This window comes from Gekko japonicus, unplaced genomic scaffold (genome assembly GCF_001447785.1).
Source record: "Gekko japonicus isolate JY-2015 unplaced genomic scaffold, Gekko_japonicus_V1.1 scaffold973, whole genome shotgun sequence".
NCBI classification, from domain to species: Eukaryota; Metazoa; Chordata; class Lepidosauria; order Squamata; family Gekkonidae; genus Gekko; species Gekko japonicus.
In genome coordinates this window covers 588,102-610,500 of record NW_015172031.1, presented here as the reverse complement: position 1 = coordinate 610,500, position 22,399 = coordinate 588,102, and the positions used below count along the sequence as shown (strand labels likewise).

General features: G+C 43.4%; 1 protein-coding gene across 1 annotated transcript in view; it reads right to left on the bottom strand.

The window, feature by feature from the left end:
* Window positions 1–1,310: 1,310 nt before the first annotated feature.
* Window positions 1,311–22,399, bottom strand: part of LOC107118311 (heparan sulfate glucosamine 3-O-sulfotransferase 3A1-like) — a 109,981-nt gene continuing 88,892 nt past the window's right edge. The window contains exon 2 of the mRNA XM_015420615.1: window positions 1,311–1,929. Coding sequence (XP_015276101.1) covers window positions 1,311–1,929 — 619 coding nt within the window. The remainder of the gene's footprint in view (window positions 1,930–22,399) is intronic.

Below are 22,399 nucleotides of genomic sequence, written 5' to 3'. Positions count from 1 at the left end.
AAGGAGGTGTCCAGAAGCACTCCCAAACTCCTAACCTCCAGCGTTGGCACCAACGGCACCACATCAAAGGTCGGGAACAGGGATCCCTAACCTTGGCCCGTTCCGACTCAGGCACAGGACCTCAGTCTTCATTGGACTCAATTTCAGTCGACTTAGTCTAAACCAACCAGCCACAGCTTTCAAAGCCAGGTCCAGATCTCCTGGACTAGAGTCTGACTGGCTGCCCAACAACAGATAGAGCTGGGTGTCATCCACATATTGGTGACAACCCAGTCCATGCCTACAGGCAATCTGGGTAAGGGGGCGCATACAGATGTTAAATAGCATTGGGGAAGGGTGCAAAAATCCTTTTGCTGAGCTTGTAAATTTACTGGTCGGAGCCAGTGCAGACACCGTAATCCCACAAGAGTGATGCACAGGGATCATGGCAAAGATCTACTGTTATACTTTAGGAAACGGGAATAATACAGTATGACTTTAGAGATACCTTCTGTTCCTGATTATGCTAGGTACCTGCCCAGGGATGTTGCTACGTGCATTTATTGTCAGATGAGGAATAAGATGAATGAATAAATTACCTTTGTTCTATAACTCTGGGATCTGAAGCTTGACACAGCTTGCAAAGTGTTTATAGAGTATACATCATGAAATACACTGGAAACATCCTCATGGTGAATATACTTTTGTTGTGATGCAAAAGCCCACCATAGGACATGGTAAAGAAAAAAAAAATCAATCCCATGCTGTTAGTCACAAACAGTGACCTAGTAGTACTGGGTTGAAACATTCCAACTTTTTCACTCAATCTCAACAATTACCCTCCTTAACACAGCCTCTGTTCCACTTGGCTTTTGTCCACACAGGTACCATGATACCTGGAATAACCTTCTAAGTGGTCAAAGGAGACCCCCTCCTCCCCTTTTCACCAGTGGAAAAGCTGGTTTAAAAATCTGGGCACTGAATCCAGAATTAACTGATTGAGGAATCCAAGCTATGACATAAAAAACCCTTAAAATGTAAAGGTGCATCTTGTCTATTAAGAAGAATCCACATCTTGGACTCATCGAGGTAAATAATCAAGCTCACTCTTCCAGTCCTCAAGTCATACTTCTGCATCTGTGGAAGGAGATTACTATAAATGCAGACCAATAAAACAAGTAAAATAGAAAACCATGATATTTTTGTGCCAAAATGAAAATATTAACTGGAGCCACCACACATCAGCATAAATATTAATTTCCCTTCTCTATTGATATGTACAAAAATATATTTTCCTTTTTATTCATTTAAATGATCCCCCCCCCCCAGCCTCAATCCCAGCCAAAGTCCTGTCCAGTCATCTGGTAGAACTTCATGTTGAAAGGCCTGTAGAACTCTCGTAGCCTCTGGACCACCTTCTGGTCAATGTTCGGATGGGTCCGCCCTTTCGTTTTGCCCAGGCAATGAGGCTTGCTACTGCCTTCTGCCTTTTTCAGGCAGGGGAAGCCTTTAGTCTTGTTGAAGTAGAAGTGTTTATCTGTAATGATCCTTTTGAGACCTAAGAAGTCCTGGACCCGGCCTAACTCACCCGCAGGGTCACTGATTAGCCTTTCCCCACTGACAAAGAGAATCTGACCAATGGGGAAATATAGGAGCCAATTTTCCAGATGCTTGGCATAAATGCCAATCTGGATGGCACTCCAGGAGGTATCGATGAGGCCCGTAGTCCTGTTTTTGAAGGTCAGGCTCTCAAAGGTGGGGATATCAGGCTTCTTGGACAGAGTTTGTGTGTAGTCAGAAATGGCTCTGGTAACTGGGTCTCTCACCACCACAATAAGCTTTGTGCCCTTTGACATGGCAGCGATGCGAGCAGGTGCTTCCTTGGTGACAAAGTAGCTGGGAGTTTTCTCCATGGTGATCTGCCCATCAAGTGTTCTTGGCATCAAATCCCTAAAATGAAACAGAAGGGAGGGAAAGGGTGTGTTATAAAAATAAGTAGATCTGTAACAATATGTTTGCACATGCCTAATGTTAGGTGGTTTTCTTAGACTTGGCTAACTTGGTTTACCATTTTTGACAGCAGACACATTTCAGTCACAGAGGAGATGGGACTCATACATGAGCTCCCCAAAACATGGAAGATTCTGATTTTTTGAGCAGTGTTCAAACTTTCAATTTTTAATAAATTGCTGCCTGGTGCCTTTAATATTTAAGCTAAATTTTACTCTTTGAGGTCTTACTGACTGACAGTCATAATGATTTTTATCTCCACTGTCATCATAATAGCATACTCTGTATTCCCCCCCCCCCATAATTCCATCAAGCGGCATGCTCATCAGGGTAAATTATTCTTTTCGAACAGGTTCCCTGGCATCTCTTAATCCATTTTCTAAAGCTTAGCTATGCAATATTAAATGTTCTTGAAGGGGGGAGAACTCCATCTAGAAGCAATTTTATAATCCTTACTCCACAGTCATGACAGTATAGTTTCACACATCCCAGATTCTAAGCACCAGTATGACTTGTATCAGTCCTGAGTTAGAGACAATGCAGATAATTTTGCACAGGTTGATTGATCTTCAGTGCTGATAATGGGAACTGTTTAGACTACATCACAAAATGCTCTGGAAATTCTAGTGTGATTTTCTTCACCCCTCCCTCACTGGAATACAGTATCATTAATTAAACTTAATGCATAAGACGTTTGGGACAGACAAAAATCATGCACCAGTTCACACTGTGTAATTAACTTTTGGAAGTCACTATCACAAGAAATGGTAATAGACATCGTTTTAAGAGGGATTAGCCAATTTAATGGAGGATATTAACAACTATTGGCTATGACAACAAATACAATCCTAATGTTCAAATGCAATATAACTCTGAATACACAGCATGTAGCTGATGCCTTTATGCCCTGCTTCTGTCTTCTAAAGGCTTCTAGCTAATCACAACTGTAAACAGGATGCTGAACTAAATGGACCCTTAAAAAAGGTAAAGGTTCCCTTGCTCGAAAGCCAGTCGAATCCGACTCTAGGGTTGCGGTGCTCATCTCCATTTCAAAGCCGAAGAGCCAGCGCTGTCTGAAGACGTTTCCGTGGTCATGTGGCTGGCATGACTAGACACCAAGGTGCATGGAACGCTGTTACCTTCCCACCGAAGTGGTACCTATTTATCTACTTGCAATTTCTTGCTTTCGAACTGCTAGGTTGGCAGGAGCTGGAACTAGAGACAGGAGCTCACCCCGTCTTGCGGCACCCGGGTCTTGAACCGCTGAACTACTGACCTTCCACAGCCTGCAGTTCAGTGTCTTAACCACTTGAGCCACCGCAGCTCCTTAGTCTGATCTAATAAGGCTCTTTTTATATGCTCTTTTAAAAGTTCCAAGCACATTAAAGTAGATGACCAATTTAAGTAGTTACAGCTAAAGTATTGCCTCATCATGAGAAACACCTTGTAATTCTCTTGTTCATACGCCATATAAACTGCCCTAGAATTCAGAGATTACAAGGTCAAAGACAGAAAATGATACTGAATGCTATGCAGAATCTTACAGGGCAGGGAGGAAAAGCAAAGCTACACATTGCTTCAAAGTTAGAGTACAAAGGTGTTCCCCCCCCTTTTTTCTTTGCACCTAATGGACTTTGTCATAACCATCTGCATCAATCCCAAACCAGGAACACAATCTTTGGAAGAAATTAAAGGGAGTGTACATTAAAATAGCATCATTGGTCCTCAATAGCCAGATTTTTCTCTGAGGTCAATGAACTAAGTAATTACCTTTGAAGGCTCTACCAATGTCAACATGAAGTCTGAGTTTTGGTCTACCAAGAAGTTGCAAGTGTGAGATGGATTTTCAGGAAGAAGAAGAAGAGATTGGATTTATACCCCGCCCTTCACTACCCAAGGAGTCTCAGAGTGGCTTACAAACTCCTTTCCCTTCCCCTCTGCACAACAGACACCCTTGTGAGGTAGGTAGGGCTGAGAGAGCTCTGACAGAAATGGCTCTTTTTCAAGAACAGCTGTGCGAGAACTATGGCTTGCCCAAGGTCATCCAGCAGGTGCAAGTGGAGGAGTGGGAAATCAAACCCGGTTCTCCCAGATTAGAGTCTGCGCACTTAACCACTACACCAAACTGGCTCTTAACCACTACATCAAACTGGTCCTGGACAGGCAAAACACGGGGAGAAGATGACCAACACTGAGAAGATGACCAACACTAATGTTCTAAGACTTTGAAATATTATGCTCAGCACCATATTTCAATAAGATTGTTGATAAAATTGAAAAATACACAGAGAGAGACTGAGAGAGGGGGGAGACAAAGAAAGAGCAGGCACTATGGTCTTAAAGAGCAAGCCCAATAAAGAAAATCTGAAGGAACTAGTAACTTTTAGCCTGGAGAAAAATATTATTTATTTGTACCTTTTACTTTCTACAAGGAAGTATGAGCAAAGTTTTAGTCTCAGAAATTTTGTGAAACACTGTTTCAAAACTCCAACAATGTATCACACTCAGCTTTCCAAGAATAACCTTCTAAAACAGTTTAATCAGAGATGACAGTGGAACAAAAAAAGAAATAACGTCTTTATCAAACAACATTTAGCTCATTTAATATATATATATACTCTGTTTGCAGACTAGGTCATCAGTTTCGCCTGCAGTATCTGCAATGCAATGAGAAAAAAAATCTTATATTATGTACATTCTATTGTAAAATAGATTTGTGACAATTATTTTAATTAAAAGCTAGGAGACTCATAATCTGTTCTTCTTGTATATTAGTACGTCATCAGTATGACACCTCCTCCCATTGCTGCCACTGAGTAGCCTTCACAATTTAAAACTAAAAGTTGTAATGTGTGATTATTCGTACATAGCCCTGCACTTTTTTTCCCCTCTGGGATTGATCTGCACACAGCATAGAGGCTATAAGAGCTTTTTGCTGTAAGGGCTTTTTACTCTTAGGACATATAAAAGCATCTGAAAACTATTAGGTGACACATAACTGGTTCTTGCCATCTGGTTCTTGAACACTTCCACCCTTATTAAAATAAACCTGTTCTAGCAATGGTCAACCCAAAGCTAATCTCATCAAATCCTATATGGATTTCCCCAGATTTCACAATATGCCTGTATCTAACTTGAATTATCTTTTGTAACAAAGTTATGTCAGACTGACCATATCTTTTTTTTTCAAAAAAGTTACTACCTTGTTGGATCAGGGGAGTGCTGTAGAAATAGTTCACCCTGATTTCAGTGAGGCTTTTGATAAAGTTCCACATAATATTCTTGTTGACTAGTTGGTAAAATGTGGTTTGGATCCTATTACTGTTAGGTGGATCTGTAACTGGTTGACAGATCACATCCAAAGAGTGCTTATGAATGGTTCCTCATTATCGTGGAGAGAAGTGACAAGTGAAGTGCCTCAAGGATCTGTCCTGGGACCTGTTTTGTTCAACACCTTTACAAATGTTTTGGATGAAGGAATAGAACGAATGCTTATTAAATTTGCAGATCATACTACATTGGGAGGGGTAGCAAATACAGTAGAAGACAAAGTTAGGATACAGGAAGATCTTGACAGGCTGAAAAACTGGGCTAAAACAAATAAAATTAATTTCAATGGGGATAAATGTAAAAGTTCTGCATTGAGGTAGGAAAAATTCAATGCATAATTATAGGATGCATAATTATGGGATGGTGGGAGACTTGTCATAGCAGTGCTATCTGCAAAAAGGATGTAGGGGTCTTAGTGGACTATACACTGAACTTGAGTCAGCAGTGTGATGTGGTAGCTAAAAATGCAAATACTATTTTGGGCTGTATCAAGAGAAGTATAGTGTCCAGACCACACAAAGTGATGGTATCACTTCACTCTGCTCTGGTTAGACCTCTCTGAGAGTATTGTGTTCAGTTTTGGGCACTACAATTTAAGAATGATATAGACAAACTGGAACATGTCCAGAGAAGGGCAACAAAGATGGTGAGGGGTCGGGAGGCCAAGTCCTATGAGGAAATGTTGTGTCAGAATTGGACCCTTGCTCGGGTCATCAGGCCATCATACTTGTAACTATGGTTCTCTGATGTACATAGCTATGCTCTGTTATTGCTTCGCCAGCTGTTCTCCCTCCCCGCTTGTAGTTCCCGAGTTCCCGTTTAGCACCTGCTGGCATTGTATCAATCTGTCTGCAAGGTCCTCCTCTGATATTCCTGGGAGAGGGGGCGATTGAGACATGTCTGTGTGAACTGTAGATTAGCTGCACTTGTACCTCTGTGAAAGGAACCATTCTCCGCAAAGGCCAGAGGGAACTTTCGCCGTTTCTCATTCTCATGGCCTTGTGGAGAGACTCAAGTGATAACATTCACATTGTCCTAAATGCACTGTATTAACCTGTCTAAGCACTATGTAATCATGATGGCTGGACCAAAGGTGTTGTAGTTTCCCACTTTGTATTATTCCTTAGTTCTGTCAAAAAGTTCAACTGCACAGCAACTAAATCAGTTTTCTCAATAAAACCTGTAAAAGGACTTATTGCCTCTGAGTGGTTCCTGACAAAGCTGACAGGTTGAAGGAGCTGGGTATGTTTAGCCTGGAGAAAAGATGACTGAGAGAACATAAGAGCATAAGAGGAGCCAATGTTGGATCAGACCAATGGACCATCCAGTCCAACACTCTGTCACACAGTGGCCAAAAATATGATAACTATCTTCAAGTACCGGAAGGGCTGTCATATAGAGGATGGTGCAGAATTGTTTTCTGTTGCCCCAGAAGGTCGGAGCAGAACCAATGGGTTGAAATTAAATTAAAAGAGTTTTCGGCTAAACATTAAGAAGAACTAATTAATAAACATAAACACAATTTCAACAGGAGAGAAGAGAGTTTTAAAATAAATACGGCATGGTTTCCTGTCCTGTAAAACACAAAATGTTCTACATCTTACAACAGCACTACAGATAAGATTAGAATTTCAAAAGCCATTCCATATGCAAAAGAACCTCCTCAGGAAAGCTCCTCTATTAGCACGTCACAGCCTGGAAAACTCCTACAAGATAATGAGTCAGCCCTACCCCGCCTTCCTGAGTAGATACAAATTACCTGTCTACCATTTTTCTTCTCACATTGACACAGAGAGTACTTCATTTTTCTCCGTAATACATCTAAGGATGCCAGTCACAGCTGCTGGCGAAATGTCAGGTTCTACAATGCCAAGACTACAGCCATTCAGCCCAGAAAATCTACAACAACTAATTAGGAAGAACTTGCTGAGAGTGTTTCCTCAGTGGAACAAGCTTCCTTGGGAGGTGGTGGGCTCTCCTTCTTTGGAAGTCCCCCCCCATTATTATTTTTATTAATTTCAAAATCTTACACATTATTTACAAGTTATTCGACAACAGAAAATGAATTTAACACTCTGATAATAATCTTCAACAAGTTGTCAATTCTATTCTGCTTCTACTTCATTTGTAAATAATAATCATTAATTAATCCAATAGAAATTGGCACGCCTAAGTCAATATTTCTGCCTCTCAAAATTACTCCAGTAAAAATGCACTTATAAACTCTATCTCCCATAATTTCCCTTTGGATCTCCTTATGTTTATAACCATATATTCTATATATATTTCATTTCTAAATCATTGTGATAAGATGAATTACAATAAAGTAAGATAGAAGGTAAGATACAAAAAAGAAATATATTTCTTTGCTCTCTTAAGATCTTTTACTAAATTCTGTTCTTTCTCTTAGCTGGAGCTCTTCTAATTGGCATTCCCTCACCCGGGTCTCTGGAACAATTGGAGAGGTGTGTGTGGGGGGTATCCCACTGGCCCTACCCACGTGCTCCACTGCGCTTTATGTTCCAGGCTACTTTACTTAGGGAAAAGTATATAAGGCAAAAAGGGAAAGAAAGAAAAAAGTGACTCTGTAGCTGCAATCTCCTCCAGTGTAGGTCTTTGCAGTCTTCTGGTGCATTCCTCTTCTTTTGGTTACCAGTTCTTGGACTCCTAACCCGAGTCTGATTCCAGTGCCTTCAGAAACTCTTCACTGGATGTTAAATCATGGGCTGTAAATATTCTTCCTTGGTATGTGACTGATATATGTCCAAATGGAAGCCAACGATACCTGACGTTCTTCTCTGCAAGCTTTTGTGCAATTGGGCGCATATTTTTCCTGGCATTTAGTATTTCAAGAGGAATATCTGGGTACAGCTGGACCTCTCCGCACCCGTGTTAGGCGAGCGCCTTGGTATACCCAGGACTTGCGTGAGCTGAAGCGGGAGCTGAGACGGCTAGAGAGACGGTGGCGCCGAACTCGTGATGAAGCATCTAGAGCATCTTATAGGACGTTTATGAAGGCCTATGAGATGGCAGTCAAAGCCACAAAGAGGGAGTTCTATGCGGCCACGATTGCATCTGCGAGCTCACGCCCGGCACAATTATTTAGCACAATTTGGTCTTTGACAACTCTGCCTCGTGGCAGTCAAAATGGTAGGGAATTGGAGATAGGCTGTGAGGCATTTGCGAGCTATTTCGCAGATAAAGTCTCGATGCTCCGCCGCGACCTCCACACTTGAGACAGTGAGTGACCTTGAGGCCCCTTGCACGTCTTTGGAGCCAGGTTTAGAATGTTTTAACCGACTCAGTCTGGAGGAAGTTGACAGATTACTCGTAGCTGTGCGCCCAACCACATGCGACCTTGATCCGTGCCCCTCCTGGCTCATTAAAGCTGGCCATGAGGTGCCCTGCAGGAGATTATTAATTTGTCCCTCACAGAGGGACAGTTCCCCAAGGCACTCAAGGAAGCGATGGTCCGCCCTCTCCTGAAAAAACCATCTCTAGACCCGACCGAATTGGCTAATTATCGGCCGGTGTCTAACTTGCCCTATTTGGGCAAGCTCATTGAGAGGGCGGTGGCGTTACAGCTTCAGAGTTTTCTGGAGGATGCTTCCATCCTCGATCCCTACCAGTCCGGCTTTCGCCCTGGTCATGGGATGGAGACTGTGCTGGTCGCCTTGACTGACGACCTCCGTAGGCATCTGGATCGGGGCGGTGTGGCGGCTCTGGTGTTGTGAGATCTGTCGGCCGCGTTCGATACGGTCGACCACCAGTTGCTGACCCACTGCCTCGCTGACGTGGGGATCCAGGGGCTAGCTTTGCAATGGTTTGCCTCTTTTCTCCAAGGTCGGGGACAAAGGGTGGTGATAGGGGATCAGCGGTCCCAGAGGCATCCCCTGGAGTGTGGGGTGCCCCAGGGGGCCGTGTTGTCCCTGATGTTGTTTAACATCTACATGCGCCCCCTTGCCCAGATTGCCCGGAGGTGCGGGCTGGGTTGTCATCAATTTGCTGATGACACCCAGCTCTATCTGATGCTAGGTGGCCGGTCGGACTCTACTCCCGATGACCTGTATCGGGCGCTACAAGCTGTGGCTGGTTGGCTCAGGCTTAGGTGGTTGAAACTAAACCCGGCAAAGACGGAGGTCCTGGGCTTGAGTCGGATCGGTGGGGGATTGGGGCTCCCTCTCCCGACCTTCGATGGGGTGCCTTTGGTGCCAGCATTGGAAGTTAGGAGTTTGGGGGTTTGCCTGGACTCCTCTTTAACGATGGAGGCCCAGGTAGCAACCACTGCCAGGGCGGCCTTCTACCATCTTCGGCTGGCTCGGCAGTTGGTCCCCTACCTCAACCGTGAGGATCTGGCCACAGTGATCCACGCGACGGTCACCTCGAGGCTAGACTACTGCAACGCTCTCTACATGGGGCTGCCTTTGTCGCAAATTCGGAAGCTGCAGCTAGTGCAGAATGCTGCGGCCAGGCTGTTGATGGGTCTCTCAAGGAGGGACCATATTCAGCCTGTGCTGAAAGCGCTGCACTGGCTGCCAATAGGGTACTGGATTCGCTTCAAAGTGCTGGTTTTGACCTTTAAAGCCCTAAATGGCCAGGGTCCAGCCTACCTGAGGGACCGCCTTTCTCCATATGTTCCCCCAAGGGCACTTCGGTCGGGAGGGAGGCATCTCCTGGAAATTCCAGGCCCGAGAGAAGTGAAATTTGCTGTGACTAGGGCTAGGGCATTCTCGGTGGCGGCTCCTACCTGGTGGAAAGAGCTCCCGGAGGAGATCCGGGCCCTGCGGGACTTTTCTCAGTTCCGCAGGGCCTGCAAGATGGAGCTCTTCCGCCAGGCCTTTGGATAGGAGCCGCCACCGTCATTATTCCATCTGTTCCCCTATGCCCTAGCGAATTTAACATCTGATTGCCTGACCTCCAAAGGGCGAAGTGTTGCACTGGATACGGTTCGGAGGATGAGATTGTCGGTAGCTAGGTGAGGTTAAGATCCTCCCATCTTGCTGAAATTTGCTGTAAATTGTTATATTTGATTGTAATTTATGGTTTTAAACTATATGTTATTGTTTTAAATTATATGCTTTTGTTTTAAACTATATGTTATTGTTTTAACCTGGCACTCTGTGCCCATGTTAGCCGCCCTGAGCCTTCGGGATAGGGCGGGATATAAATGTAAATTTAAAAAAAAATAAAAAAATAAAAAAGTGTACTCAAGCTTCAGACCTCTGTTCTTCCTGGCAATTTCCAAGAGGTTCCGCTTAGTCTTTGTGTCTTTAAGATCTGGCACGATATCAGGTATCAGTGCTGGCGAGCCCGTTCGGGGAGGGTTTACACAGAAAGTATTGTTTACCACTGGCCCCGGAAGCTGTATAATTCCTTCTAACCACTCATTTAAAGCAACAGTAAGGTCCTTGTTTAAGTCTAAGTTAAAAGAAATTCCACAAAATTTTACTTTAGTTTCCCGTGATTTAATTTCTAACAGCATTAGCTTGCTTTTTACCAATCCGTCAAAAGTTTTCAGTTCAGCTATTTCTTTAGAGTTCTTTTGCATGCCGGCAGCTGCTGTCTCCACCTTCTCCTGTGTCTCCCGCAGCTTTTTATTGACTTCATCCAGCTTATTCATAATAGGAGTCATACTGTATCTTATCTCTTCTTTTAAGTCTTGTTTTAAGTCTGTCAGCATCTCCTGTAAATGCTTTTTGGTTAAAGCATCTTCAGTTTTCCTTTTGCTTGCACGAGCTTCTACTTCCTCCATTTCCAAGGGGGGGGGAGAGTCCTCGTTGGAAGAATTTTGGCTTTCTTGCATTGCTCTAGGCATTGGTTTGGAGGAATTTTTACCACCTTTTGCTCCCCTGTTCCTCCCCATTGTTTTGGTAAAGCTGTAATATTTAAATTGCAGCCTGTTTTTTAAATTTTAATTTTTTTGTAGAAGCTTGATGTGGTGGCTGTGTTCAGTGCGACTACGCAGCTCTGCTGTCACTCCACCCCCCCTTCTTTGGAGGTTTTTAAACAGAGGCTAGATGGCCATCTGTCAGCAATGCTGATTCTGTGAACTTAGACAGATCATGAGAGGGATGAAGGGTTGCATTAGTGCTTAGTTCTTGTGACCCTTACTTACACGCCCAGGGATCGCCACTTCGAGGTAGGAAGCATTTTTTCTCCAGGCCAGTTTAGCCAGGGGTCCTGGAGGTTTTTTGTCATCTTCTTGGCATGGAACAGAGGTCACTGGGGGTATTGGGGGGGAAGGTAGTTGTAAATTTCCTGCATAGTGCAGGGGGTTGGACTAATTGATCCTGGAAGTCCCTTCCAATTCTATAATTCTATGAAAGAAACTACCAAAATACCACCCTAGATAAACCAGAAAAAGAAGAGGATTTACTGAGAGGATTAAACTTTTTGGTGACAACTTTTGTGACACAATGGTTTTTTTTCAGAACTAGGAGATGAATACAGTATTTTTGCTTATTTTGGCAGGATGAAACCACTGACTGTATGTTCTTGGGAGCCATGAGGAATGTTCTGCCACAGTTTTGGAGAGATTAATTAATGATAAAGGCAGGGGTCATTTCATAGAAAAAGAGCTGCAGGAGCTCATTAGCATACGGTATGCTAATGAGATACTAGGCTATTAGCATATGCCACGCCCCTGACATCACCAGAAGTGATGTCAGAAGGGGAAGCAAAAGGGGGGAAGACATCTTCAATAGCCTCCCCTTCCCTTCCCCAGCTGGCCTGTGGGGGGGGGGAGCGAAGAGAGAAGTGGTTTAAAGTTTAAACCCCTTCTCACTAGAGTTGGGCCACAGAAGGAGGAAAGAGGGAAGAAAAGAGAGAGTAGAGAGAAGGAAAGAAGGAAGGAAAGAGGGAAAGTAAGAGAAGGAAACAAGGAAGGAAAGAGGGGATTAAAAGGGAGAAAGAAAGAAAGAGAAGGAAAGAAGGAGGGAAAGAAAGAGAGAGAAAGGAAGAAGAAGGGAAATAGGAAAAGGAGGAAAAAGAGAAGAGAAGAAAGAGGAAACGGATAGAATGAAAGGAGGGGAAGAAAGGAGGGAAAGAAAGAGCGAAAAGGGAAGAAGGAGGAAAAGAGAGAGAAGGAAAGGAGGAGGAAAAGAGAGAAAGGAAGGAAGAGAATGGAAAGAGAGAAAGAAAAGGAGGGAAAGAAAAGGAAAGGAGGGAAAGATGGCAAAGAGGTAGAGGGAGGGAGGGAGGCTCCGGCATGCTCCAGCCCCAAAAGACCCCTGGACAAAGGCATCTTTCATGGACATAAACGGCAGCTTGTAAGGTCTTATGGATGTATGGCATCTGGATTTTATTGAGAAGGAGCCACTTGAAAAGACCAGAGCCACAGAAATATTTTGGCAAATGCTTTTGCAAACGACTTTTGCCAAAATAAATGGACACTGTTATATTATTTCAGTGGGCCTTGGGGCTCTGTTTAATTACTTAGTAGAAAAAGATGCTCTTTTTAAATAGAGAGGACATTTTAGATGTACATACCAAATTCAAAGTCTGCCTTATTCCATCCTTCACCCCTTCAATCTTGACTCCTTGGATGTGTTCCACCCAGTCCCAATCCAAGGACTTATTCAGCTAGTCTTATAACTAAACTCAAGACTAAAAGCTGGTGCCTGAATGGAAGTGCTGGGGCAGTGAAGATTACAGCATGAATACTACACACTGTATCTTCAAACTGTTGAGTTTGTGAGGAGCACCAGTATCAGTGTTTGATAAATATTTGACAAATATTCGGGCAATAGAAAACAAGAGCTTTCAACTGCCAGATCACTTGAGCTACAGCATAATTTATTTTCCCTTCTTTTAACGGGTTTATTGACCTACATATGACATCACTTTCATTAAGAGTTCTACAAATCTGGCTCCAAAACTTCAAATGTGCTCATTAATTTTTCGATGTCATGCTGGAGGAAATAGCAGTCTCTTTGTGAGAACTGCCAGAACCTTTGAAGTTTCTGATCCCATTCAACTTTGCCTGTTATGGTGAAGTGGTAATACAAGATGTGTGAGTGACCGGCACACTATCTTTATACTCTTTTTCAGCTTAGTGGTGCAGTTTCTTGCTGTTATTTTGGCTGATGTTAATAAAGGGTATCACATGGCTTCTAGCTCTGGAATTTGCCCTCTGTACTTATATGTCTCATGCCAAGGGGAAATACATACATCCACTCTATGGGAATATGCAGGTGCTTCTCCTGTACATACAGATCCCCCTTAGCATTGCATCTCTAAGAATGGGAAAAGGGGGGGACAAGTTGCTTGCCCATCCTCTAGTGGCACTTCTTCAGAGTATGCTCACTAGCTCAGAAAGCCAAAGGAATATGATGAGAATGATCCCAAAATGCCATAGCTGCATTCACTTTAAAGAACTCTACAGCTCCACTGGACTGTGAGAAGAAGAAAACCAACCACTATTTTTTTAAAACAGAGGGTCAGGTCACACGGACATTTAGTGCGGGCTTCGCTGCTGATCCCTCATGCATTAAAGTTTCCTGTTCATATTGGCAAACCCTCCTCCCGTACCGAAGCGGGCTGAGTCCCGCGGTTTTCACTCTTTTTATCCGCGTTTTCTGACACCCGTTGGAACAGGTGTTTTTCCGATTATCTCGTGCTTTGTATCCGTGGTTTTGGTATCTGGACAGCAATCCGCCGTGACAAGACAAGCGCATGCGCAGGTTGTTTTAAAAAAACAAACCGCGCCTCCGCGGGGACTGCGCGCTGTGTGATCAGTACTTCGTGCGAGTGAAGCGGAAGACAGAGGGACCGTCTGACCACCTACAAGCGATATAAAATGTCGCGGATAGAAGAACTACGGGAAAACTAGCGTAAGAGGTCCGTGTGACCGCGGCCAGAGATACATTCACAGCTTCTAGAGCCGACTACACTTACTAGGTCACAGGCACAGCCATCTGCCTTGTTGAAGTTGAGAGGTTTTAGAACTCTGAATTGTAAGCTGGTATTCAGGGATATGTCCTGGTAAAGGGAAGAAGGAAAAGCATTTTCTCTGGCCAGTTTTGTTTTATTTTCCTTTGAACCCATGATCCTTTAAACAGTAAAGGGGTTGTCTCCCACATTTAAGGGATGTTACATGGGAGAAATTGGGATCAATGAAAGTACAGCATTTTCCAAGCCCAGTTCCTTTAAACTATAGGTTAAAAGGATGGGCATTTCTTCAGTTCAGCACCTTCAACTCCCAGCCACAGTTTGCTGAGGATTCTGACACACATTCTCCTGATATTTTTCAGCCAAGGCTAGGAGAGCTCTCCCTCAGATAAGGACCCTCTCATACCTTGTCCTCCCTCACATTGAGGTTCCTTTGCTAACACAGGAAATGATCATTTCAGGCTTAATAATGTATATAATGAATTACAAAACATCTTGTATGTTTGTGGCTCTTGTTCTGTGTGGTTTCATAGACACTTATGACAGACTTTCCAATTTTGTCTGCAGCATTAATTTGCTTCAGTAGGTATAGTTTACCTTTTCTGATGCTGCCCATTGGTTGGCAATTAAGCTTTAGTACATTTGCATCAAGTGCACTATGTTTTAAAATCTTGTATTATTAATCTATCTAATCAACATCTACCCATCAGCATGTGGCCAAGCACTGTGCAGATTGCAAAAGTACTCAGCAGGCTTATCATCAACACTAGGCGGAGAATATGGTTGTCCACATATGAAGTCCTTCAGAATGGACAATTTTTTATTTGTTTAGTATTATTCCACAGAGATCTTCTTTTATGATAATATAAAATCTGGGTCTCCTAAAAGCTTTTTAATAACTGCTGGTATTATTTTTCACATTTTCAAATATAACCCACTCAAGGTCTATTCGGGGGGGGGGGAGGGAGATGTAAACTTCATTCATTTTCTAAAATACATAACAATATTTTTTAAAAATCTTGGCTTGTAGCTACCTGAACTACAGTCAAGCTGTATGTCAGTAAAATAAAGGAAAATTATAGCTTGAACAGAGGAGTTGCTGTTAATCTCTTGGGGGAGGAATTAGTCTCAGAGTAGTAGAAAAGAGTAAGAGTCCAGTAGCACCTTAAAGTCTAACAAAATTTGTGGTAGGGTATGAGCTTTTGTGAGTCACTGCTAGGGATGTACATTTGGCATTTACAAGGTGAATTAATACTCAAATCATGCCTTTTCAGAATGATTTAGGCATTAGTTAAGCTGAATCAGATTCTCTGATTCGATTCAGTTTACCAATAAGAGAATCACAAATTAATTTGGGAATCCCAAATTTTTCAGTTCCATAATACCCTAAAGGGGCCTTATAGGTAAAGGTAAAGGTTTCCATTGCTCAAAAGGCAGTCGAATCTAACTCTAGGGATGCGGTGCTCATTTCTGTTTCCAAGCCGAAGAGTCAGCGCTGTCCAAAGACATTTCCATGGTCATGTGACTGGCATGACTAGATGCCGAGGTGCATGGAACGCTCTTACCTTCCCACCAAAGTGGTACCTATTTATCTACTTGCAATTTCTTGCTTTCAAACTGCTAGGTTGGCAGGAGCTGGGACCAGAGATGGGAGCTCACTCTGTCATGGGGCACTCGGGTCTTGAACTGCTGAACTACTGACTTTCCAGTCTGCAGTTCAGTGTCTTAACCACTTGAGCCACCGCATTATAGTCAATGGTAAATCTCCTAGGCTATATTCAGTGGGCTGGGGGAGAGGGGATGTGAGGTAGAGGCATCACATTTGCTATGCTGCTGCTGGAGCCTCTCCCCCCCAAAAAAACCCCCAAGTTTCAAAAAGATTGGACCAGGCCATCCAATTCTATGGACACCAAAAGAGAATGCTCCCGTTCTACATTGTTTCCAATGGGGGAAAATAGCAAGGCAATGCAAGCCCAGCAGAATGTCCCAGAGAATCTCTGCAGTTGAAAGTAAAGTGTGGGAAGGGCATTTTTGCAAGGCCAGCAGCAGAACCAGTGCAATGGGCCCAGTAGAACCAGTGCCACTGTGGCAGTGCCAAAACCCAGGAGGACTAAGGTCAGATCTGAAGATCACTGAAATGGAGACTCGCTTTTGCCTTCTCTCCCTCCCTCCATCAACGCAACAGAATGCCTGTGTGTGGCATACCCACTTTACTAACATAAAGGGTGATATAGATGGCATTTTTTCCTGGCCAGGATACATTGCTGCCCCCCCCCCCCATTGGAAGAAAAAGACAGACATTGGAAGTTGGGTAAACTAAGGGCCACTTTAACAACTTTAAACAGCAAGGACCAAAATTAACCTGTGGCATGGTCAAGGCCAGGGGTGACTCTCAACCCCTCCCTTACCATATAAAGGCAAACTACCCTTCCCCTGGTTTGAGCCATCTTGCCATGGCTTGCACCCAGCTGGCACAGCAAACAGGCAATGCCCTGGAGCTCCATCCCCCAAGTTACTTGAAGGGAGGATCTATCTAAGCAGGCCCAAAGACAGTCTGCATTCTTCACCCCAGGCCCCACAACCCAATGGCTGATCCTGCAAGACCCCTAGCCCCCAAAGTGGGGTTGCTAAAAGATGCTCAATAAGCTGCATATGAATCCCCAACACAATCCTGTCACTGCAAAGACCAAGCCTCTGCTTAGGTCCTTGTGCCCGCTGTGAGAACATTCAGTGGAGGGCCAGTGTCCCTCTGAAACAATAAAGGCATGAGGCCCAGCCATTGGAGTCTCGGTGCCCCCACCACTCAACAGACCCTGCTGGGAGCCAACAGCAGACCTCTTGGCCTAATGAGCTGCCCCCCCCCAAAAAAAAGCTGGGTCTGCAGATGAGAACCTGTCTTCTCTTGCCATGGAGAACAGCACCTAAAAAGAAACAACAGTGAACCACCAAACCAACCAACTCATGGAACAAGGAGAAGTCGTACATAGGCTTTGTACATGGCTGAACGCCACCTATCCAGCTTTTGAATATCTGGAGCAGAGTAACCCAGGGCTGCAGCTGTAGAGGCAGCACCAATCCAGAAGGAGTGGGTCCCAAAATTTACTCCTGAAAGTCCAAGCTTACTACTAGGTCACTGGCCAGAATGTATGTTTCTTTTTTAATATATATAATAATTTTTTATTATTACATGAGAGTGATCATACCAATATTATGTATCTTAAACTACCTCATACATACATATCTATTTATCTATATTACTACCATAAAGCTAATAAAATCTTTGCAATTCTATATTTTAACAATTAATTTTCCTTTCTATTTAAGTGTTATCTAAGCATTCCATTATAATTTTCTATAAAATACATTTACGTATACCTTGGAATTTCATGAACATTTGAAATCATATATAGGATCTCTTATCTTGTTATTTTACCATCTGTTATAAACATTACCTAAACATATTAAATTAATCTTCCATGCATTTAATATACTTTAAAATTTTAAATAAACTTCCCTAAGCCATCTTTGACATTTATGATCACATAGTCTTCTTGAGGGTTACCTATACATTTTAACTTAGTCTTCCACTAAGTATCTTTAATACGGATTTAATATGGATGTTTTATGGGTACATAGAGACAGTTTCCAATATGGCCAATCTTAATCAATTCCTCATACATAGAATTACCCTGAATCAATCTTATAGGTTAAAATTTTATAAATTTGCAATTATATATAGAAAAAGATTCGCTAACCCAGACTTATTTATAAAGCTTAATTCTTTTTTCTTTTTCTTTTAAGGCTTTCCATCTGTATTAAATTCTTAGAGTAGTTGAGGATTTCATAAGCTCTGTTTTGTCTTCTCTCTGCAGTTTTTTTCCCTTTACATCTTTAAAAATTTCAATCTTTGTCTGCCTTTTGCTAGCTCTGATGTCGTCTTCTGTGGAGATTTTTCCTCTTTTTTTGGTGTATATGTCTTCCTGTAGGGTATATCCTCTTGCTTGTAGTTTTGTACTATGTCTTGAAACATAGGTTGCTGGGGTTCCTTTATCTTGATTGTAGTTTGTATTGGTGTATTTACCTTTTTGTCTTGTGTTGAATTAAAGGCTTCCTCAACTACCAGATTGATTGTGTCAACAATTATACATTTAAGCTCCTCCCAAGAAATCTGCATCGTTAACATCAGCAGCGCTCTCTGCACATACATCATCTGGCATTTTTTGTGTTTGTCTTGTACATTCATTTTAATACAATAACAAAGGCCAGCTCAGCCCAGCAGACTAGAAACCTCTGAAGTTATTTTTTCAATAGTCCCCAGAAAGCTGGCCACATTTAGTTTCTGCAGTAGACATATTAACAACCAGGAATCTGTCAACATAGGTCGAGTGTTTTGCAATTATACAATGGAGCCTGTGCACTGTAAGCTTAAATGCTTTCCACGAAGAAGCTGATGTTATGGGGAACTGTTATGAAATGGGAAATTCAATTCTAAATGCCCCTCTTGCTTGCTCTCTTTTCCAAAGACGGTTTATAATCCTTTTGATGAGATATATTCTCTATTAGAAATATTTAGTCATTTCTCTTTAAGAAGTCTATATATAATTCCAGTAAATCACTTAAATCCACAAGCCAAAAAATAATAAGGAAAGCCCAAGGCTTATTCAAATTTATGTTCCAGGAAGAGATATTCGGAGCTTAAAAAACAGTCTTTGTTTCCTCTTTGCCCCAGAGTAGTTTTAGTACAGCTTTTCTTTGTTAACTCATTCTCATTGCTTTGAATGGGGGGGGGGATTTCCACCTCTCCTTTCCTTGTCCTTTTAAAATTTAAAGGGGCTTAGCCAAAATGATCATTGGATTCTTCAGTATTGCTTTTACAGTTACTCACGGTAGAAATCTTCATTGGTGTTATGGATGAGGCTCAAATAAGTCTCTTCTTATGGGGCACTCACATCTGGTGCAGTTATGGCTACAATAACTGTGCTGCTTCGTTCCTTGCTTCTGGGACGATCCAGAGCTTCCACCCGCTCGCTGCCACTTGCGGTGGCCCCGAATCAAGTCCCTTGCACCAGGTCTGGTGGAGTTCGGGATCCCCTGAAATGTATGTATGGCTACAACAGTCCCCCTATGCTGTTCCTAGAGGGCGACACCTTGGGCCCGGAGAATCTCGCATGGTGGTGTCAGCAACTGAAAGACTCATGGCCTTTATTGTGTAAAACATTGGAAGCTGCGAACGAGGCTTACAAGGCTCAGGATGACAAGAGAAGGGTGGAGGGTTGGGCTCTGTGGCCTGGTGACTCTGTTTATGTCTCGAATAAGAACATCAAGGTTTTACGACCCAGCCGCAAACTGGGCTGGAAGTTTGTCAGCCCTTTTAAGGTCAAATGTCTAATCAATGAGGTTGCTGTGGATCTATAACTTCCTAAAAACATGCATAATATCCATTCTGTCTTTCATTTCAGCCTCCTGAAACAGGACCCAGGTCTGAGCCCCTGGCGGCCTGCAAAACCGGTACACCCCCCCATGGTGGAGGGCGAGGAACATTTCGAAGTGTCAAAGATCTTGGACTCTAAACTCAAATGTGGCAAACTGTTTTATTTGATTGAATGGGTGGACTTTGGACCCCAGCACCGGGAATGGGTGGAAGTATGGGATATTCGGGCCCCTCAGCTGTTGCAGGAGCTTCACTGGGAGTTTCCGGGGAAAACGGGAGGTCTCCCGGGCTAACCAGGAGATTGAGTTTTGGGTGAGCAGAATGTCAGCTAGGCTGCCATATGGTTTATAGGCCTGGAATTTGCCTGCCTGACCTGTGTACAAGTTGGTGCCACATTCCTCTTGACTCTCATCGTTATTGCTGACCTTGTATTCCTGTCTGTGTAGTGTCTCCACTTTAATTAACCATGAGACTAGTTTCGTTTCTCAGCCTCGACCATCGGTTATTTTTTCCCGCCTACAGGAAACGGGCCGATTGGCTCACAGGTAGGGGGGGCTGTTGAATCCTCTATATCACTATATGCTTGTTCTATATTTGTAATTCCTAACAGTGACCATGTTACTGCAACCATAGTACTAACAATAAAGTAAAACCTTTCTTGGAAGTGTGTGCTCTGTTGTTTGGCTGTGGGTCCTGACACCCAGCTAAACTCATCAAAAGACAATAACCCTGGACCAGTGTTCCCTCTAAGCTGTGTTGTCTTGTGAGCAAAAATTCTACTTTGTGAGCGACTGGCATTAAAGTTGTGAGCGAGGGATTTGGCTCCTGCATCAATTAGTTCGCTCTGGAGCCCTCCTCCCTGAGCTTAGAGAAAAATGTCTGAGCTAGAAGCTAAAAAACTGTGAGCTAGCTCACACTAACTCAGCTTAGAGGGAACAGTGCCCTGGACTCAGCTATTGTTCTCCAAAGGTGTCACTGGTAAAGTGATTAGATTCAACATTGCCCAACCCTGCCCCATCCTCCTGTAACCAGATTTTTTAAAGAAAACTTCCAGGGGACGGATCAGGGAGGGGGGACGAACAAGGGCCAGTGAAACCCACCCTCAAGTGCCAAAAGGGCATAAAAGAGCCGGCCTTGGCCATGTGCTCTCTTTTTCTCCATGCCTAAACCCTGCCCTATCTTGCTGACTCTGGAGTAGCTGCCCAAGAGTCTTTCCACGTTTTCTGCTGGTCCAGAATACGATCCGTTCCCCATACTCATTTTTCCTGTGGATCGCTTCATCATGCCAAGGACAGGTAAATATTACCCCTCAATGAAACATCCTACTAAAGTGAATGTCGCTATCCTTTTCTATCTAATTTCCTAGGTCTGTGTAATTGTGAGTGTGTTTGAGTTATTGTATGCTTGTGAAGAACTCCCAGTAAAGAGTCCATTTCTCTAAAAGACTTGGTTTCTGTGTTTATTCTTAATTTTACTGGAGAAGGCAGGACTCCTGTATACAAAGGCTTTGCTCCCTTAGATGCCAATTGCATATTAATAATCATAATTCCCCATATTAATAATATATCAAGGCAATTTGGCTAACACCATGCCCCCCAAAAGAATCCATGGGTCATTAAGGATCTGCCACAGAAAAAATGGGAAGGAATTTAAAGTCAAAGCTCCAGAAAAAAAAATATTTTTTTAAAAATTGGTGGAAAGGCCTCATTACATTGAGTGACTTAATCACAAAGCTCCCTATACAAGCTTCAAAGTCCCAGTGGGCAGGAAATAGGGTTTTGCACTCAGTATATATACCAAGCCTAATAAATACCCTCAAAAAACCTTATTGGCATTTTTTGGATATTTATTCAGCCGAATCAGATTCTCTAAAGCTTCCCTTTAACTCCCCCCTTTCTCTTCACCCTGCTCCCAACAGGGCTATACTGGTGCAGATCTCCCAGGAGGCAAGGGCCAGGTTTAGCAGGGCAGATCATGGGCAAGGATGCAGAGAGTAACCAGGGTCCATTCCTAAAGTCAGGGGTTCCAGAGAGCAGGTATTCCAAGTCCAGTCTATGGTCAGGGATTCCAGAAAAGCTGATAGGTCCAGTCCAAGAATCAAGGTTCCAGTGGTCCTGTAACAGCAAGGTCAGTGGTTCACTAGCAATATGTACTTGTTGTGTCCACGAAACTGCTGCTCCTCCCAGCTGAATTTATGGCAAAGTCTTAACAAGCTACACTGGCAGACAATTCTTTGCCACTCATCCTGAAACTACTCATCCATCTTGTCAGTTGACAGCTGACGATGGGCCATGAGTCTCGCACTCCCTTTCTTTTCCTGCAACTCTGTGCACCTCTCAAAGCGTCAGTGCTGCAGGGGTGTGGGTGAGCTAGGTAGGCTGGGAGTGGCTTCGGCAGACTTGTTTACTGCTTCAGAGCTACAAGGCATTGGTTTCAGCTATAGACTGTGATTTTTGATTAGCTGGTAACTTGATCTCTTGTTGCTCTCCTCCTGGCTCAGAGCCAGCTGCAGCCAGTTGTTCAATTACTGGACCAGGGCTAGCTGCAGGCAGCAGACAGAATCTATGCTGTCACTAAGCACAGACTGACTTAGAACAGGGGCGAAGGAAATGGGGTGGTTGAAAGGCTCTCAGGCGTTTCTGCCTGACAATGGGGCTGGTGCACCAGCCCTGCTGCCAGGCAGAAATGTCCAGCTTCCCTTTACTTACCCCATTTACTTTTGCCTCTAAAAGGTGGACCAATTTACAAGGGGTACAGACT